Genomic DNA, 27,416 nt, shown 5'->3' on the forward strand with positions numbered 1-27,416 from the left:
TGAAGCAAGAAGTTTACATACAACTTAGCCAAATACATTTAAACTCCTAATTAAACTCCTATCTCAAATTCCTGATATTTAATTATAGAAAACATTCCCTGTCTTAAGTCAGTTAGGATCACTACTTTATTTTAATAATATATAATAATAGAATAATAGCAGAGATAATTGTTTATTTCAGCTTTTATTACTTTAATCACATTCCCAGTGGGTCAGAAGTGTACATGCAATTTGTTAGTATTTGGTAGCATTGCCTTTACATTGTTTAACTTGGGTCAAACCTTTTGGACAGCCTTCCGCAAGCTTCTCACAATAAATTGCTGTAATTTTGTCTCATTCCTCCATACAGAACTGTTGTAAGAGTCAGTTTTGTAGGCCTCCTTGCTCGCACACACTTTTTCTGTTCTGCCCACAAATTTTGTATTGGATTGAGGTCAGGAATTTGTGATGGCCACTCCAATATCTTGACATTGTTGTCCTTAAGCCATTTTGCCACAACTTTGGAGGAATGCTTTGGAGGTCATTTTCCAGTTGGAAGGCCCATTTACGACAGAGCTTTAACTTCATGGCTGATGTCTTGAGATGTTACTTCAATATATCCACATAATTTTCCTTCCTCATGATGCCATCTATTTTGTGAAGTGCACCAGTCCCTCCTGCAGTAAAGCACCCCCACAACATGATGCTGCCACCTCCATGCTTCATAGTTGGGATGTGTTCTTCCGCTTGCAAACTCCAGCCTTTTTCCTCCAAACATAACGATGATCATTATGGCCAAAAAATTAAATTTGTGTTTCATCAGACCAGCGGAAACTCATCTCTAAGAGCATTGCTGTTGGATCCTATGGCGCTTTACCAGTGGCTTTCTCCCTTCTCTGCACGCCAGTGCAGTCCACATCCTTGGGCACTTGACAGCATTTCCTAAAAGACTATATTTCCTCTAAAAGAGTTTACACATTGGCGTTGAATGTCTTTTTAAAGATGTGTCTTTTTCAAGATCCCTTTCTGCCTTTGTGTAGTTCCTGGATGCGGTAGATATCTCTCCGCTTCTGACGGTCATATATTCTGCCTCATTTGTATGGGCAATGATCACACTGAGGCAGCGTTTATGAATGGTTCATGTTCTCATTGCGAGAGCGTGACCATGGCAACGTTGCGGTCGCAGCTTTCCTTCCATAAAGGAAATGCCACTCCAGCTGCCCCCCGCTTCGTGCCTTCTTCCCACGGGATTGAGGCCGACTCGGCTGGCGATGGAGGCGATTTGGGGAGTTCGGCGGGCGTGGTTTTGCTGGGTAAATCCCTGCGGACCACGCGCCCCCCTGCATGCTTGTTTGCTTCCGTTTAGGCTTGATGTGAGACCAGCTCGCCCCACGGCCAGTTCGGTGTCTCCTTCAGACCCCCCGGGTTGGATGAGAATATCGGCGCTACATCAGAGAGTGTCAGGTCGTCTGATGCTGAGGACTCAACTGGGCTGCCAACTTCGGCTCTGCTTGCCCACTCTGAGACCGATGCGCAGATGTCCGGCATGCTTGCCCGGGCTGCCGAGAGCGTTGGGCTGGATCGGAACTTGTTTTTTTCTCAGCACACATGCCTCAGGACGCAACTTTGCCTCCTGACGCAACACTACCTGCTCCCCAACACTGCGAAGTCCCACCGGGTATGTCAAAAACGATCATCCCCTTAGTGCCCCTTGCACAGAGCTTGGACGCTTGGCTTTCGCTTTCCAACCCGTCACGCTGGCTGGCCAGGACCATCTGACTTGGCTACTTGATTGAGTTCGCCAGGCATCTGCCCCCTTTCAGCGGCATCCACCCCACTTTGGTGCATGGCGAAAAAGCCAGCACCCTGCTTGCGGAAATCGCTATCCTTTTGCAAAAGGATGCGATGGAGCCTGTCCCTGCAGCCGAGATGGAGAAGGGTTTCTACAGCCCTTTCTTCATCGTACCCAAAAAACGAGGTGGGTTGAGACCAATCTTGGACCTGCGAGTTCTCAACCGGGCTCTACACAAACTCCTGTTCAAGATGCTCATGCAAAAACACAAGATTGATTTGCAGTGGTAGACCTTAAGGACGTGTATTTTCACGTCTAAATTTTGCCCCGACACCGACCCTTTCTACGGTTCAGGTTCGAGGGCCAGGCGTACCAATACAAGTTCTTCCCCTTCAGCCTGTACCTGTCCCCTCACATCTTCACGAAGGTCGCAGAGGCCGCCCTTGCCCCGCTAAGGGAAGTGGGCATTCACATACTCAACTACCTCAACGACGGGCTGATCTTAGTTCACTCTCGAGAGGCACAATGCGCTCACAGGTATCAGGGGCTCAGGCACCACAGCCGTCTTGGGCTTCAGGTCAACTGGGAAAAGAGTAAGCTCTCCCCGGTTTAGAGCATCTCTTTTCTCGGCATGGAGTTAGACTCAGTCTCAATGATAGCTTGCCTCACAAACAAGTGCGCGCATTCAGTGCTAAATTGCCTATCGTCTTTCAAAATAGGCACTGCGATCCCTCTAAACAGTTCCAGAGACTCCTGGGGCATATGCATTCTCAGCCGCGGTTGCGCCACTAGGGTTGATACATATGAGACCACTCCAGCACTGGCTTCAGACTCGAGTCACGAGATGGGCATGGCGCCACGGCATGTATCTTGTGATCTTCATCCCCCTCTGCCGTCAGTTATTCAACCTCTGGACAGACCTCTGTTTTCTGAGGACTGGAGTCCCCTTGCAGCAGGTGTCCAGATGCATCGTGGTCACCACAGATGCCTCCATTCAGGGTTGGGGCAACGTGTGCAACAGGCATGCAGACTCCGGTCCCTGGACGGGCCCATGGTTACGTAGGCACATCAACTGCCTAAAGTTGCTGGCTGTATTTCTGGCCCTGCAGAGGTTTTTCCTGCTGATTCAAGGCAAGCGTTTCTTGATCCGTTCAGACAGCACTGCTACAGTAGCGTACATATATTGCCAAGGCAGCATGCACTCTCATCACATGTCACAACTTGCCTGCCATCTCCTCCTTTGGAGTCAGCACCAACTAAGGTCACTGGACACCACTCATATCGCGACAGGCTCTGCTCAACGGAGAGTGGAGGCTCCACCCCCAGGTGGTTCAGCTGATCTAGGACCAAAGCACAGGTAGACCTGTTCGCTTCCCAAGAGAACTCCTATTGCCCGCTCTGGTACTCCCTCAGATTAGAGGCAAGTCCCCTCGGAACAGATGCACTGGCACACAGCTGGCCCCGTGGGCTGTGCAAGTACACATTTCCCCCAGTGAGCCTACTTGAACAGGTACTGTGCAAGTTCGGGGAGGACAACGAACAAGTCACTCTAGTGGCCCCTTACTGGCCTACTCGGACTTGGTTCTCGGATCTTACGCTCCTCGCGACTCAACTAATTCCCCTGAGGAAAGACCTTCTTTCTCAGGGACAGGGCGCCTTCTGGCATCCGCGCCTAAACCTCTGGAACCTCGAGCAAAGTGCCCTCTCTCAGAAGACGGCCCTCATGATTGTGCTCACTTCCATCAAGAGTGTTGGAGACCTGCAAGCATTCTCTGTCAGTGACACGTGCCTGGATTTCAGTCCGGCAGATGCTCATGTCATACTAAGACCTCCAAACCTCAACCGGGCTATGTGCCCAAGGTTCCTATGACCCCTTTTAGGGATCAGGTAGTGAACCTGCAAGCACTGCCCTGGGAGGAGGTAGACCAAGCCTTATCATTGTTATGTCTGTTACATGCTTTGTGTATCTATTTGCCGCACACAGAGCTTTAGACTCTCTGAGCAGCTCTTTGTTTGCTTTGGATGACAGAGGAAAGGGAACGCTGTCTCCAAACAGAGGCTCACCCACTGGGTAGTCAACGCCATTGCATTGGCCTATCGGACACTCTACAAGGAGTGTGGCATCCTCGTGGGCACTGGCCAATGGCACCTCTCTGGCAGACATCTGTAGAGCAGCGGAATGGGCAACACCAAATACCTTTGCGAGATTCTACAATCTCCATGTTGAGTCGGTTTCGTTCCTTTGTTTTGTCAGGTCCGAGTATGTAGAACTCTGTAACACAGGACGACTGACAGGGTATACCACTTGCACTAGCACCTTTCCCCTCACTGAGGCACTTTTACTCCCAGGTGAGTCCTCAACATTGCGCTCCCTGGATGTTCTTCATCCCCAGCCCTCTGGCTCGCAAATTCAGTGGAGGAATTCCCGACCAGACCCACTACAGGTACTAGTTACTCTGTATTGGAATAGGTTCTCCATAGGTGCCGGTTATCACGGTAACCCCCTGTGATGTATTTTCCGCAGGACAGTCCCCCTGTCTGTCAGACCCGCTTTTCCCTTGGGCAGTACCCTCTGCCCTGGTCGCCATGTTTGTAGAGCTCCTCCCTCATCAGGCAGGACCTATCACCGCACCACTTCCATGTGTGGCATAACAAGCCCATGTGATTTATTTGCCACATTTTTACCTCCCCAGCCTGGGCAGGATGTGGTCTCTGCGGGGTCTTTTCCCCCTGAAAGAATAGGACTGGAAAAAACGTCTTCCCCGATGCGTGTTATAGCTAGATTGCCCCAGTCTTCTAACATTCTATGAGGAGAAACATAGAAAGAGAAAAGGCTGCGGCTGGCGCGGCCTGCTCCCATGTTTGTCACTTCGCTTGTTCCCACCCCTTAAGGGAAAATCCTTGGTCGGATGCAGGGAACCTAATAAAAACAATATGACGTCTTAATGGGGCATTGGGGAAGGTTACATGCAGTCTGATGCCCATGCTTCTTGGCACGCTACAGCTTGCTGCACCAGCATCAGCAGATCACATAACATGGTTCAGTGTAGGTGGCACTATTGAATAGGGAATCCTTGTGTCGCTACAATCGACTCGATTTCGAGTGAGTGACAGAAGGGGAACGTCTAGGTTACTAGTGTAACCCCCGTTCCCTGATGGAGAGAACGAGCTGTTATGTCCCCCTTGCCACAACACTGTACCAAGCCGCTGTAATGGCCGAACCTTGTTCTCGGATCCTCATTGCAGAACCTGACTGAACAGATGCACAATCCCACCATTTATACCCTTATGTCCGGTGGCGGGACATGCAAATTCGGTTCGCCAATTTGGCTTTGGCCTTTTTCATAATCAGAGGTATCCGAGGCTCCCGAAAGAAGCCCCTTGTGTCACTACGATCGACACAACGTCTCGTTCCCTCCATCACACTAGTAACCTAGACCTTTTTTTCTGGGGTTTTGGCTGATTTCTTTTGATTTTCTCATGATGTCAAGCAAAGATGCACTGAGTTTGATGGAAGGCCTTAAAATACATCCACAGGTATACCTCCACTTGACTCCAATTAGCCAATTATCCTATCAGAAGCTAATTGGCTAAATGCCTAAAGGCTTGACATAATTTTCTGGAATATTTCAAGCTGCTTAAAGGCACAGTTAACTTAGTGAATATAAACTTCTGACCCACTGGAATTGTGATATAGTCATTTAAAAGTGAAACAATCTGTCTGTAAACAATTGTTGGAAAAATGTCTCATGTCATGCACAAAGTAGATGTCTTAAACAACTTGCCAAAACTATAGTTTGCTAATATGAAATCTGTGAAGTGGTTTAAAAAATTAGTTTTAATGACTTCAACCTTGAATGTAAACTTCTGACATAAACTATTTCTGTTCACAAAAGAACTTCTGTGCGCAATTATTAGTGAATGAAACCCAGTAATACTTAAAATTAAAATGATAATAATTGCAAGTACACTTTAACTTGATTAAATATGGAAGTTCTTTTCAAAGTGAAAGAAGATAAGAACATGGAGAAGATGGACACTTTCCCAAAGATGGACAACATCAACATGATTGAGAAACAAGACAAGCCTAAGAAGATGGAGAATATTGACCACCTGGACATGAAAGAGAAAGAGGACACCACAAACAAAATGGACAGTATGAAGAAGACTCAGAAGAGTGAGCAGATCATCAAAGATGAAAAGAAAGCAGAGAGTAAGGAGAAACAGGATAATAAAGCAGAGAAGACTGAGAAGGTTGAGAAAGTGGATAAACCTGAGAAGACAAACAAGGAAAAAGAAGAGAAGAAAGACAATGGAGAAAAAGTTGAGAAGACCGATAAAGCTGAGAAGAATGCAAAGGCTGCCAAAGGGACCACAAAGTCCCCAGCAGCTAATGGGAGTAAAGACATCACCAGCCCTGACAGTAAGGCTAATGTAAGTCTGAAAATACAGAGGCATTTTAACATCCATCTGATATAATTCTATGATTTAAACTGCCACATTTTAGACCATATGTATGAATTCATGTGAAAAAGAAGTGCTTGTTCCAATTTTTCCATTTTTGGAAAAACAATTACCTAATCTCACAGCATTTCTTATAATTTATGAACAATCGTAACGATCATCGCTGCTACCTTGCTTTTGTCATGCTCCTATGTATGCATATGGTTTTTATTTTGTGCTTTTTGCAAATGCGTGCACAGCCTTCAGTTGGGTCAACCAAACAAAGCTCAGGAAGACCAAACTCGCTGTCCACTGGACACATTGCTGGTGCCCCCAAACGTACATCCCCCACCGCCAACTCGACCAATAAAAAAAGCCCTATGCCTATGGCAACCACCCCTACTTCTGGCACCAAGAAAACCCCCACAACCACATCTTATCTTGATGCTAAGGCCAAGGTGAGTTAATCCAATTTCTCCCCATCTGTCCATTGGCATCCAATATAATCCATAAGGGAGGCCATTTGCAACCTTCCCTTTTACGCATCTATTCCCTTAAAATCACTTGCTGTCTGTGTGCCATTGTCCAAGTGTTCCTGCAATGGAACAACATTCCGACTACTTTCAACTTGAAAATCACAAGAGAGGCATGTTTTGGGGGCAACATCACTGAATATTGTTAAATATTATGTACAGTTTAGTTCTGCCTCTTAAAAAATATCAAAAGGCCAATATCAATTTGTTGGACATGACTAAATATAACTACATGCCTCTCTAGTTTGTTCATGTTTAAAATTGCTTTGTCCAACTTTTCATTTATTTTACCTCTTTATTTAGTGCCTTCTCTTCTCTGCTCACTGTGTATAAATTTCAAAGGAAAATTATGACAGAACTTTAATTTTATGTTAACAAAATGTAAATTCTCTTATCATTTACTCACCCTCATGCCATCCCAGATGTGTGACTTTCTGTCTTCTGCAGAACACAATCTAAGTTTTTTTAGAAAAATATTTCTGTAGGTCCATACAATACAAGTGAATGGTGACCAGACCTTTTTAGCTCCAAAAATTACATAAAGGTATCATAAAAGTAATCCATTTGACTTCAGTGGTTAAGTCCAATCATTGTTCTTCTCAGTCTTCTCAGTCCACAGCAACCCAGCGTCACCCTCCAGTTCCAAAGGCTAAAGCTGCATCTTCTACCAACTCTAAAAATGGCACTTGCACCCCAGCAACGACCTCCCACGCCCGACGCACCTCTGGTGAGTTTTACTGGAATCAAGGCGCTTAAGTTAAGGATTCAGTGATATACATTAACGACAAGCAAATTACCATAACATCATTTGATTCCATGTTTTCACAGCTACAAAGACTGAAAACCAAGCTGGAGATGTGAAAAAGACAAGTGCAAAGACAACATCAGGTGAGAATATAATCCTTATAGTATCTATAGAAATACTTTTCATAGATCATTATTATTGAGTATATCAAGATTACATAGTAAATTAAATAACATGACATTTTAAAGGTCCAATTGATGATGTCTATTATTATGTTTCAGATTGCTTTACCAATGAGATATGTATTAAGAATCTTTGTTAACATCTGTTTTATTTTTTCTGCTTGTGGCGACATGTTTTAGTATCTCATGTTTCCACTAAAACATTTTCTTTGCTTTATTCTCATTAAAACTCTGTTAATGTTATATAATGTTACGTTATATAAATGTTAAATTCTTTCAATCATATACCAAAGCTATTATTTCATACTTAAGATGAAATTAGACTTAAATTACTACAACAGAAGAAACATATATATATTAAATAATATATAATGCAATATAATTTTACAAAAACCTTTATAGACTTTCTAATTTGTTAAGTAACTTAGTGGTATTCATACTATTCATAAATCAAAGATCTAAAAATGCTTAATATCTCTTCATTTTAAACAAAATTTCAAAACTTGTGTAAAGAATTATTGTTAGGATGCAGTTTATGTTATGCAGTTTAAAAAATATTTATTTTCTTTATTCTTCATGATAACCCTAAACAATATGTGTTTACTTTCTAACATAGGCACTTAAAACAATTTAAGTTTAATTCACTCAATAACATCAGGGATGCCACCTTAAATGTCCAAAACAAGGGAGATCTAACAGTGGAGAGATCCACTTTATAGTGTCAGCAAAGATGCTTATGTGCTAATAAAGGTGCTTACTTGTCAGCAGATGTTACTAAATGCTGCTTTGATGAGGGTTTAAAGAGCAGAATGAGAAGTTTACCACTACCGTTTCCTGAAAACACAGCAGTTCTGAGCTAATACACACTGACTTGTGGATTTGTTCGTCATCAAATCTGAAGCTGCTGACATAGTCAGGGATAGACTTACTCATAAAGCACTGTCTCATACCATCACACTGATGCAGACTTAACTTTCATAGTCTATCTCCCTCTCTCTTTTCCCATCTGTACAGCCCTCTTTACACAATAGCCTAAAGTATTATATCTCAGATGATGGCTTGGTACTTTAGCGATGGCTTAGGATGAAAAACAAAGTCATACTGTAAGATCAACAATAACAACACTGGTGAAATTTCCATGCATGTTGCTCACTAGCTAAACTTACCTGGTTATGCAGGTCAAGCAATAAAGTCTGGTTCAGCTGGATAAAAGACTAGTTGGTGTACCAGCATACCAGCATCCCATTCTGGAGACCGTTATCCAAAACACAGCATATGCTAGTGGCCAGTCTTGCTGTTTTTTTCCAGAATGGAAGGTTTGCCAATATCTGTGACCTTCCATGCGTTCTGAGTATAAAATCTCCTAGATAATGAACTTCCTAGCCTATTGTTATTGATGTGCTATTTATCGCCTCAGTAAAAAAATGTTGGTCTTCTTGACCCTTTTTTTGGGATACAGATGCAAAATACAGTAACTGCACATTACGTCATTATGTCTCTTAAAGGTGTCGTAAGTGATTTTTTTTTTTATCAAATGACATGCGGAAATGCCCTTCTGAAGGCTTTTCTGCCCGTCAATAATTGTGCTCTCCGCCCTCCATCTGCTCCATCTTTGATTTCAACGGTCTACAAGTGTGTCTGTGTGAGAACGCACATGTCTTTGGAGTGTAGGGTGTGGCTAATTAAATGGCTAAAGTCTGGTGGATAGGGATGCACCATTTATATCGGCCGCCAATATTTATCGGCCAGTTATTGACCAAATTAAAAATATCAGCAATACGGTTATGAAAAAACAATGGTTCATTTATAATTAATATTCAACACACTTTGTAAAAACTCTTTGAATTCAAATGCACAATCCAGAAATCACTGAATGTAGAAGGGTTGGCACTCCTCAGAAATGTATTTCTCAGTCTCACATGAATGAGGAAAAACAATTGTTGCAGATGTGACAGTTGTGAAAGCGATACTTACCTATACATGATGCTTTGAAACCAGCCTACTTTGACTTCTGTGACATTAGTATGGTATCCATTAAGGCTGCAAAATTGATTGAGTTCAGATTGAAATCGTAATATTGTTTTGCGTGATTACAAAATCTTGAAAGGCTGCATTAAAAATAGACTGCAATCAGCCAGGGACAGATTACCAACCGGGCCAATGGGGCCAGGTCCGAGGGGCCCTTACCTGCCATGGGGTGCCCTGGGCTTTAAGATTGCGCAATCTAGTTTGGTGATCTTGTTTGGGGCCCTAAGAGATACAGGTGAAACTCGAAAAATTAGAATATCGTGCAAAGGTTCATTAATTTCAGTAATTCAACTTAAAAGGTGAAACTAATATATTATATAGACTCATTACAAGCAAAGTAAGATATTTCAAGCCTTTATTTGATATAATTTTGATGATTATGGCTTACAGCTTATGAAAACCCCAAATTCAGAATCTCAGAAAATTAGAATATTACATGAAATCAATAAAAAAAAAGGATTTTAAATACAGAAATTTCGGCCCTCTGAAAAGTATAATCATGCATATGTACTCAGTACTTGGTTTGGGCCCCTTTTGCATTAATTACTGCCTCAATGCGGCGTGGCATGGATGCTATCAGCCTGTGGCACTGCTGAGGTGTTATGGAAGACCAAGATGCTTCAATAGCGGCCTTCAGCTCTTCTGCATTGTTTGGTCTCATGTCTCTCATCTTTCTCTTGGCAATGCCCCATAGATTCTCTATGGGGTTCAGGTCAGGCGAGTTTGCTGGCCAATCAAGCACAGTAATACCATGGTCATTGAACCAGGTTTTGGTACTTTTGGCAGTGTGGGCAGGTGCCAAGTCCTGCTGGAAAATGAAGTCAGCATCTCCATAAAGCTTGTCTGCTGAAGGAAGCATGAAGTGCTCTAAAATGTCCCGGTAGACGGCTGCGTTGACTCTGGACTTAATAAAGCACAGTGGACCAACACCAGCCGATGACATGGCTCCCCAAACCAACACAGACTGTGGAAACTTCACACTGGACTTCAAGCATCTTGGATTGTGTGCCTCTCCATTCTTCCTCCAGACTCTGGGACCTTGGTTTCCAAATGAGATGCAAAATTTGCTCTCATCAGAAAAGAGGACTTTGTACCACTGAGCAACAGACCAGTTCTTTTTTTCTTTAGCCCAGGTAAGACGTTTGACATTTGAAGCCCATGTCCAGGACCCGTCTGTGTGTGGTGGCTCTTGATGCAGTAACTCCAGCCTCAGTCCACTCCTTGTGAAGCTCCCCCACACATTTGAATGGCCTTTTCATGACAATCCTCTCCAGGCTACGGTCATCCCTGCTGCTTGTGCACATTTTTCTTCCACACTTTTCCCTTCCACTTAACTTTCTATTAATGTGCTTTGATACAGCACTTTGAGAACATCCAACTTCTTTTGCAATTACCTTTTGAGGCTTTCCCTCCTTGTGGAGGGTGTCAATGATGGTTTTCTGCACAACTGTCAGGTCAGCAGTCTTCCCCATGATTGTGAATTCAACTAAACCAGACTGAGAGACCATTTAAAGGCTCAGGAACCCTTTGCAGGTGTTTAGCTGATTAGAGTGTGACACTTTGAGCCTACAATACTGAACCTTTTCACAATATTCTAATTTTCTGAGATTCTGAATTTGGGGTTTTCATAAGCTGTAAGCCATAATCATCAAAATTATATCAAATAAAGGCTTGAAATATCTTACTTTGCTTGTAATGAGTCTATATAATATATTAGTTTCACCTTTTAAGTTGAATTACTGAAATTAATGAACTTTTGCACGATATTCTAATTTTTCGAGTTTCACCTGTAATTGGCCTCAGGGCCTTTGCAAGTCATAATCCGTCCCTGCAATCAGCATTTCAGTCAGCATTTCAGTCAGCATTGTGTAAGCAAGCGGGGCCCTCTAGCAGTCTGGACAGCATTACCCATTATCCATCACACCACAGTAGAACTTAAAAGTTAAATTAAAAATTAAATAAAAACATTTAAAATGTGAGTTCTGTTGTTTTGAACTGCAAAAATAGAAGTGCAAAAATGTTTTAAAAGTACAAAATAACTTTTTTTTGTAGTTTTGTAAATATTATTTTCACATCATTCCTCATGCTATGATATTTAGTTATTTTTTCATATTTTTATTGTCTATTTATCTTTCATTGTAGCTCTCTTTAAAATTTTGGCAGGTCTCCCAATCCATGTTCAATGGAAATTATTTATTGTTAGAACAAAATCTTTTGTAACTCTTTGTATGTTTTAAAAACATAATTCATGTGCAAATACAGTGATCTGATGAAAAAAGGAAAGTGAAAAAATATTGGTATTTTTGTTAAAATCGTTATCGGTATCAGCCAAAAAATGTCATAACATTGCATCCCTACTGCTGGAAGTTCCAGAATGGCTAAAATTGCCAACTTCACCTTTAAGGCTAATTCCCACTGCCCCCAATAAAACTGCATTTCCAGCATTTTAAAGCTGTTTAATGTCATTGTCACACTGCCCCAACAAACACCAACAGGTGAACACATTTATCCAACAAAACCCAACAACCATGTTTGTTGATGTTATTTGGGCAGTGTAAATTAGCTTTTATACTATGATCTGTACTGTGACGGACAGGTTTATCTAAACTATACTGAGATTCAGAGAAAAACTAAAGAAAATTGCATTAACCAGAAAATTCACACTAAATCCATGTAATTTTAAAGCCCTTTTTTAAATATTCAGGATGCAGAGAATATAGCCAAAGATAAGAGTTGCCCTATAAAATTATCTTTGCCAACCAAAGATAATTTTATAGGGCATCTCTTATCTTTGGTTATATTCTCTGCATCCTGTGTTTAAATCAGCAGCATATACAGTGTAACTCTCTTAACATACATTTTCCTGTTTTGATTTATATCTTCACAGTTAAAACTACCCCAAGAACAGCTCACACGCCAACCTCTGCTAATGCTACCAGCATGGCACACACCAATGGGACCCCAATCCCTCGTCCCTCCCGCATCACCAAACCCCCAGTGCCCAAGCAGACTCCCTTGGAGAGGAAGCCCCCTGTGCCTCGAGCCCCCCGGAATGTCCGGCCCACCAATGCACCCCTGCCTGATCTGAAAAACGTGCGCTCCAAGATCGGTTCCACAGATAACATGAAGTACCAACCTGGTGGAGGAAAGGTGAGTTGTCTTTTGGAGGCATAGGCTCAGGATAGAACCAGGAGCATTTGCATGTGTGCAAGGAATGTAATAATCTGTGCATTAGCGGCACATTTAAAATAAGCACTTAATCTCATGATTTCCTTTACAGATTTAGATTCAGTTATAGAATTTCTAACTTTTGTTATAATTGCTTCATATACATACATCTGATTGAACCATAATCTACAGTCAGGTTTACCCCATCTACTGAGTCCATGGATACACGCCCTTCAGCATCAACATTCTCTAGTCTCATGTAGCCCAACTTTTGAGTGAAGGTATAAAGTATGTTCCAGATTTGGATTATTCTGGCCTTAAAAAAAAATCTGAATGTCTTTGATGCCACTAAACTGGAAAACTTTGGCAATCTCCATCCATACCTGCCAACATTTGGGTACCAAAATCCGGGTGACCTCTGAGTGGGGGGTGGGGGCTGGATGGCAGAGGCAGGCTAAATACATTCAAATTGTGCCGTTGTGATTTAATGTGCTGAGTAACGTCATTTTTCCCACCGTGTCCGATATTAAAATCAGTGCAACACACTTTGAAAAAGGCGTGGGCATTGTCGATATGGCTTCGAGATATGAAATAAAAAATTTCCATCCAGCTGTTTTTTACATGTATATTTTGTTTTTTTCGTCGGAGCACCACCTGAGTATTCTCCTCCCATCTACCAGTGATGCTTGATTCAGCTTCCCACGTCTACTACCTGCGCAGATATCAACAGCGCAACTGGGTTGTAGGTTGCCAGGTTGAGGTTACAAATGGGTTGAAATTTGTATGATGTGTCGATTGTGTGAGTAGGATGAGTTTCATACAAGATCTGGCAACTGGACAAACCTGGAATAATATATTGATGTGTTTATTCATATAACGAGGTTTGGGCCATACAAATTACGGGAGTTTCCTGGGAGAAATAACAAAACAGGAGAGGGGCGGGAGATGGATGTGAAATACGGGAGACTCCCGGGAAAAACGGAAGAGTTTATAGATATTTCCCCCTCACCCCCTTTTCTTATGAAAAAATTACAGCCTGTCTGTAATTCACATGGTATATGGTCAGCTTAATGCATTATCTAAATTCAAATATCTGTTTATGGATCCTCCCACTAATATATAGTCTCCACTCTGTGTTTTCCATTCTATTGATATTTAAAGATCAACGGTACCATAAATCATTAATAGACCAGACTTACATAAATATCAATAGAATTCTGTTCTAAAGATCAACGGTGCCATAAATCATTAATAGACCACACTTAAATAGAACAGAAATATGTCACCTATTTCTCCCTTCATACTCATTACACAAGAAAAGACAGGTGATTCTCCCAGAGTCGTTGAACTTTAGTCTAAGTGATCTTAGTTTACTGACTCAAAGCTGCCTCCATAATTTTGCACCTATCCTTCCCTCCCATCATCCCCCTGCTGGGACGTGCTACCCTGGGCTGATCTTTCTGTACCCTGTCCCTGTGCTCCACTGACTAAAGGGGTGCTTGTCTCCTCAGGTCTCTGCAGCCCAGGGCAAGACCGATGCTCTGCCAAAGACCAGCCAGGGCAAAGTGAGTCCCTCCCAATGACATCACCCTGGCTCGCTGCCTCAGTATCACTCTTTCTCTATCCTGGTCTTACTCTCACTGTCTTTCCAATGATCATCAGATCCTGTAAAATCTTTACTTTTTTAACCCATATTCTTATGTGTAAACAGAATCACCACAACACTCTCACAAAGACAGAGTATGTTTGTTCTGCAATAATTTAAACTGATGTTCTGAATGATGTACATAAACATGTCCACATACACGTTAGAGAAATGTCATTAGATTGACGCAACCCTCTCCCTGTATGTCTTTTTTGGATTTAACACTTTAACACATTCTGTCTCTTAGTAGTTCACCTGTGAACACACATTTCTGCTACTTTTTGTGGGATATTCGTAGAGTCTGATTAGTCTTTTGTTATGAGTTTAATTTCATTCTTTTCTTTTTTGTTATTGTTGCTAAGCCTGAGCTCTGTACTAACCACCTCCAAAACAATCACAAACACAACACTGCATGTTGTACAGACTTAGAAATGGTACTACTGACACTTGCTAGCACACTTAATTTCTTACCCCTCAATAGAGCTGTTTAGTGGTAATGTCAATTTGTATGCCAACCCGGAAGGCTAGTTTATAATGGGTTTTATAATGGTATTTTTGGATTTATGGAGTAAAATAATGTCTTTAAGCGAATTTCACATTTTGTTCTACAACATATATTACAGACAGTAATAATTCTGACATTAATTTTGAAGCTGCTGTGTTTAAAAAGAAAAAAAAAAAGTATGTGGCTAACCAGTTGCTAAATAAGGAATAGGACTGTTGTCCATTTCATCAACTATATTTTCATGCACTTACATTATTGTGGTGTTTGTAGTCCTTATTTAGCAACATGTTGGCAACATGCTTTAAGAAAAACAAAAACAAAAAAACAGTGGCTTCAAAATTAATGTTGTATGACTGTAATTTACTGTATTTTCTCTGAATGAAATGAAAATGTTTGAATCTAGAAAGTCTCTTCCAGTAATTTTAACCACAGACATTATTTTACACACAAGTCCAAAACTGCCCTTTAAAAAAACAAATTATGGAAATTCCAGAGGAATCCATGGCTCGAAAATGCTAATTGTCTTTCGGGCTTTTGGACTACAACCTATATTACTCTATTTCATTGGATTATTGTATTAGTGTAGAAGCACTCTTGCTTTTAAAAAAACAAATCAGCTTTGCAAAGGCACATAAAGTATAATATGTGCTATTATCTTACCTTTCTTGCAGCATTTCACACAGGAGTCTGTGGCTAATCTTGGGGTATACTATATAGCATCCAATGGAGAATGGAACTACATTTCTTTTTGAAATATTCAGGAACACTTTACAATAAGGTTCCATTTGTAAACATTAGTTAACAACATTAGTGAACATGAACTAACAATGAACAATACTTTTACAGCATGTATGAACCTTAGTTAATGTTAATTTCAACATATAGTAATTCCTTTTTAAAATCAAAAGTTGTATATATTTTAACATTAGTTAATGCACTATGAACTAGCATAAACTAACAATGAACAATTGTATTTGTATTAACTAGCATTAACAAAGATTAATATATACTGTAAAAATACACTCACCTAAAGGATTATTAGGAACACCTGTTCAATTTCTCATTAATGCAATTATCTAATCAACCAATCACATGGCAGTTGCTTCAATGCATTTAGGGGTGTGGTCCTGGTCAAGACAATCTCCTGAACTCCAAACTGAATGTCAGAATGGGAAAGAAAGGTGATTTAAGCAATTTTGAGCGTGGCATGGTTGTTGGTGCCAGACGGGCCGGTCTGAGTATTTCACAATCTACTCAGTTACTGGGATTTTCACGCACAACCATTTCTAGGGTTTACAAAGAATGGTGTGAAAAGGGAAAAACATCCGGTATGCGGCAGTCCTGTGGGCGAAAATGCCTTGTTGATGCTAGAGGTCAGAGGAGAATGGGTCGACTGATTCAAGCTGATAGAAGAGCAACTTTGCCTGAAATAACCACTCGTTACAACCGAGGTATGCAGCAAAGCTTTTGTGAAGCCACAACACGCACAACCTTGAGGCGGATGGGCTACAACAGCAGAAGACCCCACCGGGTACCACTCATCTCCACTACAAATAGGAAAAAGAGGCTACAATTTGCAAGAGCTCACCAAAATTGGACAGTTGAAGACTGGAAAAATGTTGCCTGGTCTGATGAGTCTCGATTTCTGTTGAGACATTCAGATGGTGGAGTCAGAATTTGGCATAAACAGAATGAGAACATGGATCCATCATGCCTTGTTACCACTGTGCAGGCTGGTGGTGGTGGTGTAATGGTGTGGGGGATGTTTTCTTGGCACACTTTAGGCCCCTTAGTGCCAATTGGGCATCGTTTAAATGCCACGGCCTACCTGAGCATTGTTTCTGACCATGTCCATCCCTTTATGGCCACCATGTACCCATCCTCTGATGGCTACTTCCAGCAGGATAATGCACCATGTCACAAAGCTCGAATCATTTCAAATTGGTTTCTTGAACACGACAATGAGTTCACTGTACTAAAATGGCCCCCACAGTCACCAGATCTCAACCCAATAGAGCATCTTTGGGATGTGGTGGAATGGGAGCTGCCCTGGATGTGCATCCCACAAATCTCCATCAACTGCAAGAAGCTATCCTATCAATATGGGCCAACATTTCTAAAGAATGCTTTCAGCACGTTGTTGAATCAATGCCACGTAGAATTAAGGCAAAGGGGGTCAAACACAGTATTAGTATGGTGTTCCTAATAATCCTTTAGGTGAGTGTATATTGTTCATTGTTAGTTGATACCTAATGCATTAGGATATCTAATGTTATTTAATGCATTAACCTTATTGTAAAGTGTTACAAAATATTCTTACACAAAATGTGGACAACAATTGACTTTAATAATTGCATAAATTGACTTAAAGTCATGCTTAGTTGTGTACAAATGTATTATAATTATATAAATAGTAAGCTCACATAGTAACACCTAAAATGTCTTTCTCAACCTTTCTTTGAGCACCCCTTAAATTATAATAAAATGTGTTTAGGTCCCAAGAACACCTACAGCCTCTCGTCTTTGTGTATTGAGAATATGTGCCTCTGTACATCCGTTAAACTATCATATATGTATACTGTTTCTTATTATCCTGCCGTGCTTTGCATGCTAATTCTGAAGTACACTTTAGAGCTACTGGTGTTTCTTTGCAGCTAAATGTAAAACAATTTGTATGCATTTAGCATAAATCATCATGGTCATGTTTTTTTTTGTTGTTTTTTTTAAGCATAGCCTTTGAGCTATGCAGTTACTGTAACTCTAAATTTGTGTTTGCTTTTCCTACAGCTGGTCAAATGAAACAGTGCTAGACTATGTCCCCTCTAGTATTCTAGCAGTACCTGACATCAACATGATAAAATGTTTTAGAGAGAGTGTTCTTGGCCTGCTTTTACTCTGTCCCAACAAATAAATGAGTCACACAAAGAAATTCTACACAAAACAGGACGTCACACACTGAAAATTTTTTGGGTCTACCAGAATTCTCCCACCTGGAATTTAGCTATGATTTACTGTAAGCAAAACATTGTTCTATAGAAGCAATCACAGTCACAGTCATGCTGTTGTGCTGAATATCAATCAGCATGACTGATTATCTGTGGCCTTGTGCCAACAACTGAATCTCATTAGGGCTGACATTAAGTGGAACAACAAATATTGCTTGCAACATATTACTTTATACAACAGTTTTATAAACAAGAAATGAATATAGAGTAACTTGACACAATTTGACCAGCTATGTTATTTATTTTTGATCCATGCAGGGGAATAGTTCCAAAAGAAGCCAAAGCAGGATCAAACATTGCAACGTCCTGTCTGAAACACCGCTAACTCAGACAAGCGAGGCAAAAATTCCAATAATTTAAATAAGTAGTTCGATTATTAAAACTCTGACACCTACCTGATATGAACATGATGATTTCGTTTTTTCAGTGACATTGTGCCATTCTTTAATTTATATTTATTGTAGAACAACATTGTTGAACACGCTCTGTGCTATTTGCCTTCAGAGCTTCTGTGTCTGCATCTGCTTTGCATGTGTAATGGCAGAATTAACTATGACCCTGTATCCTCTGTGCTGTTGTGCTGTGTTCAGGTTCAAATAGTCCACAAAAAAAAGCTGGACTTCAGTCATGTCACATCCCGATGTGGCTCCAAAGACAATATCAAGCATGTTCCGGGTGGAGGGAATGTAAGTTAGCAGTGTAATATGGCCTTAAAGTGTCAGTTCAGCCCAAAATGAAAATTGTATCAACATTTACTCTCCTTCATGTTTATTCCAAACCCATGTTATTTTCTTTCTTCTGTGGAACACAAAAGTAGATGGTAGACAGAATCAGAGCCTCATTTACCATTCACTTACATTGTATGGAAACAAGATTCAATGAAATGGAATGATGACTGAAACTAACATTGATGTATAATGTCATGGTTACTGTTGTAACCTCCATTCCCTGATGGAGGGAACGAGATTTTGTGTCGAATGTAGTGACACAAGGGGTCTTTCTTGAGAGCCTCGTGTACCTCTGAACTTGAGAAAAGTCCAATGAGAAATTGGCACACAGAATTTGCATGTCCCGCCCCGGACATACGAGTATAAAGGGAAGTGGCCGTGCATCTCTCAGTCAGGTTTTTGCACTGAGGAGCCGAGAATAAGGTACGGCCGTTTACAGTGGTAGGTCTTGTGTCGTGGCAAGGGGGACACAATGTCAAGTGAGTGACAGAAGGGGAACATCATGGTCACCGTTGTAACCACTGTTCCCTGATGGAGGGAACGAGACATTGTGTCCCCCTTGCCACGACACTAGACCCACCACTGTAAACAGCCGTACCTTTTAAAAACGCCATGCACTAGACCATGTTACGTGAACTGCTGACACAGGTGCAAGCAAGTTACTGCGTGCTAGAAGCAAATGTAAAAAGGTGTCATATACAGAACTTAAGGTTCCCAGCACCCCTAAGGGGGGAACAGGCGACATGACTATCATGGAAGCAAGCCAGCCAGCCGTGGCCTTTTTTCTCTCTATGGCTATCTTAACACTATGAAATGCGTCAGGGAAGGTGGTCTTTTCCATTCCTATTCTTTCAGGGGGAAAAGACCCTATGGAGACCACATCCTGCCCAGACTGGGGGGAGGTAACATGTGGTCAATATGTCACATGGGTTTTCAAGCCACACGTGGAAGTGATGCTGTAGCAGGTCCTACCTGGTGAGGGAGGAGCTCTACAAACACAGCAACTGGGAGCAGAGGGACTGCCCAAGGGAGACGCGGGTCCGCCGACAGGGGGACCGTACCGTGGAAAATACATCACAGGGAGTTTGAAGAGGGAATTAGGCAATCACAGGGAGCCTGAAGAGGGAAGTAGGCCTGTGGAGCCCTACCACAGTACAGAGTACTTGAGGCTCATAGTGGGTCTGGTTGCAAATTCCTCCGCTGAATTCGCAGGCCAGAAGGCTTGGGAGGAAGAACATCCAGGAAGCGAGAGCTTAGTGGCTAACCTGGGAGAGATAGATCACTGGTTCACTTTGGTGAAGGGCAATAAGTGCAAGTGGAACACCCGGACGGCTGTTCCGTATTACCGAGTTCTACCAGCTCAGACCTGACAAAACATGGGACGAGACCGACTCAACACTGAGATTTTAGAATCTCGCAAAGGTATTGGGTGTTGCCCAGCCCGCTGCTCTACAGATGTCTGCTTAGGGAGGTGCCTTTGCCCAGTGCCCACGAGGATGCCACACCGGTCGAGGTAATTGAGTATGAGGATGCCCACTTCCCATAGCGGGGCAAGGGCTGCCTCTGCGACCTTGGTGAAGACGCGAGGGGACAGGGACAGGCCGAAGGGGAGGACCTTGTACTGAAATGTCTGGCCATCAAACGCAAACCGTAGGAAGGGTCGATGTTGAGGCAGAATGGATACGTGGAAGTACGCATCTTTCAGGTCTACTGCTGCAAACCAATCTGATGCCAAATGCCAGTTAAAATCTATTTCTGCATGAGAATTTTGAATGGGATTTTGTGTAAAGCCCGGATGAGAACTTGCAAGTCCAAGATTGGCCGCAACCCACCGCCTTTTTTGGGTATGATGAAGTAAGGGCTGTAGAGACCCTTCTTCATCTCGGCTGGAGGGACAGGCTTTATTGCGTTCTTGAGTAGCAGAGTTGTAATCTCTGCCTGTAAGGTGCTGGCGTTTTCGCCGCACATCGAAGTGGAGCGAATACCGCTGAAACGAGGCGGGAGCCTGGCGAATTGAATTGCATAGCTGAGTCAGATGGTCCTGGTTAACCAGTGCGACGGGTTGGACAGTAAAAGCCATGCGTTCAAGCTCCGTTCATGCGGCACTTAGGGGACGATCTTTTTTGACATACTGTGTGGGGAGTCACAGCAGGGGGAGCAGGTAATAACTCGTCGGGAGGCAAAAGCGCATCCTGAGGCTTGGGTACTGAGAAAAGAAAGCACTTACCTTGCTCCGTGCACCTAGCAGGGGGCGGGTTAGAGACTGAGAAGGAGGACCTGTGAAGACGTCCTCAGAACTCGTCTCTCTACCGGGTTATGGAGTGGTCTGGGTACTAGCTCTATGTGGTCTGACCCGAGGAACTAATCGACTAGCCGTGAGGGGTGGGGGGGCGTTAGTTTCCAGTCCGGCCTCGCGCTCACGGTGGCCCGGAAAAGTATAGCGGACATTCACGCGTCAGACTGGGCGAGCAGACCCGAAGGGGGCAGCCCAGATGAGTCATTAGCACCAGACGCCGCTGTGACGCTCTCCGATGCAGCGGTGCGACCATCATCCAGCTCGTGGGGTACGAATGAGACAACTGAGTGGCCGTGAGGCGAGCCGGTCTTGCATCGGACCCAGACGGAAGCAAACGAGCGTGCTGGGGGGGCGGGTGGTTCGTGGGGATTTACCTGGCAAAACCAAGCCCGTTGCTGCGCCGGACTTAATCCCGTAGGAAGAAGGTGCGGCGCGGGGTGCGGCTGAAGTGGCTTTCCCTCGGAAGGGAGAAAGCCGCAATCGCAACGTTGCCATGGCTATGTTCTCTAATGGTTTATGAGAACATAAACCATTCATAAATGCTGCCTCCGTGTGATTGCAGCCCAGTCACACGAGGCAGCGCTTATGACCGTCAGGAGCGGAGAGAAAACAGCCACATCCAGGAACTACACAGAGGCGGAAAGACATCTTTAAAAACACGCGTCCTGAAAAGGACGTTCAACGCCTGCTGTGTATTGCTCTTTTGTGAATGAAAATACTCTCTTTTAGAGGGGAAAGATACTTCTGTTTTAGAGAAACAGAAGCGCTGTCGAAGCGCCCATGGGCGTGGACTGCACAGCGTTCAGAGAGGGAGAAAGCCGCTGGTAACGCACCGAAGATCCAACAGCAATGCTCTGATAGGGGTGAGTGGAACAGTAGTGAGACTCCGAAGAAAAAATCTGACTGACAGATGCACGCCCACTTCCCTTTATGCAAACATGCAAATTCTGTCTGCTAATTTCTCACTGGCCTTTTCTCAAGTTCAGAGGTATGCGAGGCTCACAAGAAAGACTCCTTGTGTCACTACATTTGACACAACGTCGAGTGAGTGACAAAAGGGGAACATCTCCTTTTGTGTTTCAAGGAACAAAGAAAGTGATGCGGATTTGGAACAATATAAGGATGTGTAAATGATAACTGTATTTTTGTTTTTGGGTGAACTAACCCTTTAACACCTCTGTTTGTTACAAGTACTAACCTGATCCTCTTTTACATCTTTCTCTATCAACTGATGACACTCTCATTTAACCAAACCTGTATATAATGACAGAACCTTGAGTAAGTTTGATATGTCTTTCAACTGCTCATTGAGTCAGAAACAATGACTCTTTAATCTAACCGCTCTTTTTTCGTGGTCTCCAGGTTCAGATTCTAAATAAAAAGGTTGACTTAAGCAAAGTGAGCTCAAAATGTGGATCCAAGGACAACATAAAGCTCAAGCCAGGTAGGAGACCACTGGATCATTGTAAATTTGTCTATTACTGTAAATCCAATCTCTTTATGAGTACATATAATGTGACTGATTACTGTTCTTCCTCAGATGCTGATGTGAAAATTGAATCTCATAATGTGAACATCAAGGCCAAAGTGGGATCACTGGACAATGTAGGCCATGAACCAGGAAGTGTCAACGTCAAGGTTGTAAATGACTGGCCTGCAATATTGCATATTAGAAATTTGCACTCCTCCCTCATTACTCATTTTCCTGAATTGTTTCAGATTTGAAAGAGAAACCAAGAGGTTTTCATCCATTTTAAAGAATACATTTTAAATGTATGCAGCGTATATTTTAACAAAAGCAGCGGGGTACAATTGGCTAAAGGCACACCTCCATGAAAATTTGCTTCTTCTTTTTTTGTTACAAAGTGATTGAAAGATTGAACATTAAAAAAAAAAAAAAAAAAAAGCATGGTGAGGGAGCCTTTTATACCACATATTGTGATGTTGTGTAAATTTAGGGACAATATTTATAGGGCAAAATTGGTCAACTTGGAACAAAACTAAAAATGACAAATAAGTATTTTGTCTCAAAATAAATGCGATAACTTAAGGGATTCTCATTTGCTACATACATTTGCAACATTTCAACATTTTGAAATGACCTCAAAATCAAACTTTTTAGATATTTGCACACAAAGATCTCATGGATCAATAATATTTTGCGACAAAATTTGTGACAAACAATTTGCTGTTTAGTGTTTTGGGTGAAAATAAAATCAAAAGTGCCTTTTACTACATGATACAGGCCAGGTGTCCACTGAGAAACAAGTGGATGGATTAATGTATAAACAAATGTATGTGCTATAATTCCTCACCCACATGGCAAAGAGAATATGAGCAGGCAAAACTGTAAATAAACTCAATCCCCAAGGACAAAAGTCCTTTTGTCTGTGTGCTTGTTACTGTGTGCATGTACAGTATATTTTTTACTTGTTTATGGACACTTCAAAGTTCATTAATTTAAAAAGCTTTGCATTGTCCGTTGATATTTCTTCTGGTGGATGAATGTTGCAAAATCAACACCTCAAAATACCAGCTATGCCAAATGCATGCAAATATGACAGATGCTTTGAAATGCAATAGTTCATGTAGTATTAAGAATATGCTTCTCTGACTCATCTTGAAACTGTAGTATATATTTGAGAAGTTCTAGTTTTAATATAGTTGTGTAAATATAAATACTAATGCTAATAATATAATTTATAAGTCACGTCTATATGCAGCCTAAATCTTGTGTACTTTTTCAACACTTGTATATAAAGTATTAATTTTTATTGTGTTAAACCCTCACACCATTTGTTAAGAGAAAGTTCATCCCAAAAACGAAAATTCTGTCATAATTTATTCATTAAGTCACTTCAGTCACCTTTCACTTTCATTGCATCTTTTTAAAATTCAGTGGAATTGAATAGTGACTAAAGCTGTCATTCTAACTTACATTTCCTTTTGAACATCACAGAAGTAAGAAAGAAGAAAGGCATATGGGTTTAGAACAAGATCAGGGTGAACTATCCTTTTAGGAGTTCACACTGTATGTGTTTTGTGTCTCCTCTTGCATACATGTCTTACACACATTTGCTCAATCTGTTTCCAGGCTGAGGGGATTCAACTGAAATCTGAGGGAAGCCTATCTCCCCCTGCTGTCTCTCTGCCCTCTCAAGCAGGTAATGGGGAAAATGAGAAAGGGCTGAAGGAGAGCTCTCCTGCTCTCGTGCCCTCTTTGGGAGAGGGGCCCCGGGACATACATGGTCTGGACAAACACATCCCTGGGACAAGTAAGTGCAAACAAGGAACCCTCAACCATTATGTATGCCACATTATATACAGTATATGAGGCCAGAAATATGCCATATTTTATATAGTGAAAAAAAATTCAGTTAGGAAGGCATATCTTAATTTCCCGTTGGAAATGTCAACAGTTTTGAATATTCTAAAGTTGAGACAATTGTCACAACATTTTAACTTCTCATTGCTTTTCCATTCTCTTTCACCACTTTCTATGATTTTGTATTTTTCTAAATGGTTAATCCACATTTAATTCTGCTTTTTAATTTTTTTGCCACCAGATTGAGTCTTACAAGCTGAGCTTTCTCGAGAATGCACGGGGTCGCAAGGACCACGGCGCTAAAATCTTCCCCTGGTCCCCCCTGAGTGGCAGCCACCCCCACCCACATCGCAGCACCTTTCTCAGTGTTTCTCTGGGGTCCGCATTGTCCTCACACTCAACCCAGCTCATCCCATTCTCTCAGCCATGAGATGGGTGCAAACCAGTACACTAGGAGAAGGACTTTTAACATGCCCTGTCCCTTTAAAACTAGTCTTCTCAATACCGCAATCATTAGATTCTTCCCATTATTACAGTTTTCTTTGTTTTCCTTGCTGGGAGAGCACCCATGTTTGTGAAGGCGCAAGGCTCTGGCTTAATTTACAGCACACCTGTTTAAATGCAGGATTTGGTTTGAGGCTAGATTTGAAGTGGTCTTCACATGGAGAAGGAGTTAAGATGGTCCGGATCTTGCACCCTCTTAATCATCATGATGATCATGACGGTTCAGCCACTGCAATAGCTCCTAGTCTCATTTTTGTTAGGACCACAAAGTGTTTATTTCTTGACTTACTACTAGCCAGTGCTATCCCTGAAACAGACCCAAGTTTAGAGGCAACACCATCTTCTAACCTCTATCTATAAGTTTGGCAGTAGATGTTCTCCAGTGGGAACCCCAGAATTCACTCGAGATGTAGCTTTTTACATCAAATATTATTAGTTAATTATAGTACGTGGGGCTGTCTTAAATCGCAGTTAACAGGAATGAATCAGCCATCAACCATCAATCATCCAATTGCTTACTTTGCTTTACTGACCATGTCCTGTTCTCTTCACAAGAATTCTAAACCTTGTCCCCCCAGTATTTAAAAGAGCACTTATTCATTTGAAACTCATAGGCTGTTCAAACAATATCTTATTAACATCTTCAATGATTTTGCTGTATCGTGTTTGTGTAAATTACTGTAAAGATGAGCTCATTATGAATTCTAACCATCTGATTGCATCTTCCTCTTTCCATTTCTCTCTTGTATGCTAATAGAACACAAAATCCTCTAACACATAACTCACATATATACTACAGCATGATACAGTAAGAGGAAAGGCAATGGCACCCAAAATAAACAGACGAGATGGTGAGGAATAGAGGGAGGGATAAAGAAAGATGGAATGTGTGGTAAAATGCAATGTCAGAAACAATGTTAGAATGGAAATGTGTTTACAGTCCGTACACAGGTCATGAATACTTGCTCAAAGGTCCAAGTCATCCTTCACTTTAAATTAAATCTTGTTCATGAAGACAATATAGTAGAAGACTTTTGCACTAAATAAATGAACTGGAATGTACGAGTGCCCATTATATAAACACTGTAACAGTAAATGTATCCTAAATTTTCATTAGAGAATATTCGATTTCCCAATTATTTATACAGTGGCAATGATGAATTGTTGTTTAGAAATTAATATATCATCCTACATAGTAAGAAATGTTATCTGGTTTTCTTGCAAAGTGATGTATAACCATAAATTAGTGAGCTTTTTTTGGAATTATTCACAAACTAGTTAAAACCCATACAGTTGTTTTCTCTTCAAACCTACTATTGCTGCTTTTGTGACACTCTTGACTAGTGACACCGTTTCAAGTTTTAAAGGTGAATTTGTGGGCACTTTGTTGATAGTTATTACTCTAGATATGTACAGCTGCACAATGCCTGCATATAAAATATGATCAACTTGATGTTGTTGATCAAAAGTTTATGTTTGTACACAGGGTTTGGTTCACTTAATGTTGTGACATATTTAACTTTTTTCTTCACTGTTTAACAGTGATATCATGGTAGATCATTGATGATGGTTACATTTGTAGCAATAAATATTCTAAGAGGCCCACATGAAACTGAACAGCCGAGGCCAGGAAGTATTGAATTATGCAAATGTCCTAAAAAAGAATGAACTAATGAGCATTTAAAATGCACTTTATGGTGGATGTCTTATACTGCAAAGAAAGTGAGTTGATTGACTGTTTGATTGACATTTTCCCAAATTCTTTGGGAAAAAAAAAAAATTTGAGCCCCTGTTACTCAAAAGTGCAAATCAAGTCCCTGTATATTATAAAGTAGTCTGTAAAAACAGTATGTACGAGTGTGAGCCAGTGTGTTTAGTGTATAGAGCAATTACGCTTGGCCAAATGGTCCTGTCTGCAGTTCCTTCTGTGATTAGTGTGTACGTTCAGGGGCTGTGCCAGTAAACTTCAGTGTTGTACTCTTGAAACAGTGATCGTTTCACCCCCCCCACACACACACACACATACACACACAGTGTTAGTACACTGCTCACATAAGAAGCACATAGTGCTCATAGAAAAAACACTTCTTGATTGGGTTGTGTTGAGAAGCAAAGTGAATATTTTGCATCTATGAACATTTCTCTGAACAGTATTTTAGTCTTAATTGAGTCTACCTTTAAAAAAAAAAAAAACAAGGGCTGGCAAACAAGAATGTTTTAAAATGTAGTGTATTCAGGAAGAATGTGTGTAACTTTTTCTCTTTGTTGACACCACCAGTCAAATACAAAATTCAATGTAATCAGCTGGAGGAGAGAAGTGTGAACAATTTTGACTGAGGGATGAAAACACAGCAGGATGTATGTCCTTTGGTGCAGATATAGCACAACATTCTAATAATGACTTGAGTAGCCGGACACAAGAGGTAGAAAGTGGGTTGAGAGGTTAGAGGTAAACTGTGACCACGGGGACAATTATTCCTCCCACAAACTGCACCTGACTCATAGACCTTGAGTGTTGTTTGGATATCCATGGCCCAC

General features: G+C 41.6%; 1 protein-coding gene across 6 annotated transcripts in view; it reads left to right on the forward strand.

Moving 5' to 3' along the window:
• The window catches only part of LOC127648917 (microtubule-associated protein 4-like), a 68,696-nt gene extending 42,116 nt beyond the window's left edge, over nucleotides 1–26,580 (forward strand). For 4 of the 6 annotated variants that reach the window (XM_052133745.1, XM_052133746.1, XM_052133748.1 and 1 more), the window contains 11 exons: nucleotides 5,778–6,205; nucleotides 6,475–6,672; nucleotides 7,351–7,474; nucleotides 7,576–7,635; nucleotides 12,590–12,852; nucleotides 14,382–14,435; nucleotides 18,616–18,711; nucleotides 22,412–22,493; nucleotides 22,590–22,687; nucleotides 24,144–24,324; nucleotides 24,616–26,580. In XM_052133745.1, coding sequence (XP_051989705.1) covers nucleotides 5,778–6,205; nucleotides 6,475–6,672; nucleotides 7,351–7,474; nucleotides 7,576–7,635; nucleotides 12,590–12,852; nucleotides 14,382–14,435; nucleotides 18,616–18,711; nucleotides 22,412–22,493; nucleotides 22,590–22,687; nucleotides 24,144–24,324; nucleotides 24,616–24,620 — 1,589 coding nt within the window. In that variant the 3' untranslated portion in view covers nucleotides 24,621–26,580. The remainder of the gene's footprint in view (nucleotides 1–5,777; nucleotides 6,206–6,474; nucleotides 6,673–7,350; nucleotides 7,475–7,575; nucleotides 7,636–12,589; nucleotides 12,853–14,381; nucleotides 14,436–18,615; nucleotides 18,712–22,411; nucleotides 22,494–22,589; nucleotides 22,688–24,143; nucleotides 24,325–24,615) is intronic. The other 2 variants (XM_052133747.1, XM_052133749.1) reach the window with 2 other exon arrangements.
• The last annotated feature ends 836 nt before the right edge of the window (nucleotides 26,581–27,416 follow it).

The sequence above is a fragment of the Xyrauchen texanus genome, chromosome 9 (genome assembly GCF_025860055.1).
Source record: "Xyrauchen texanus isolate HMW12.3.18 chromosome 9, RBS_HiC_50CHRs, whole genome shotgun sequence".
Classification (NCBI taxonomy): domain Eukaryota; kingdom Metazoa; phylum Chordata; class Actinopteri; order Cypriniformes; family Catostomidae; genus Xyrauchen; species Xyrauchen texanus.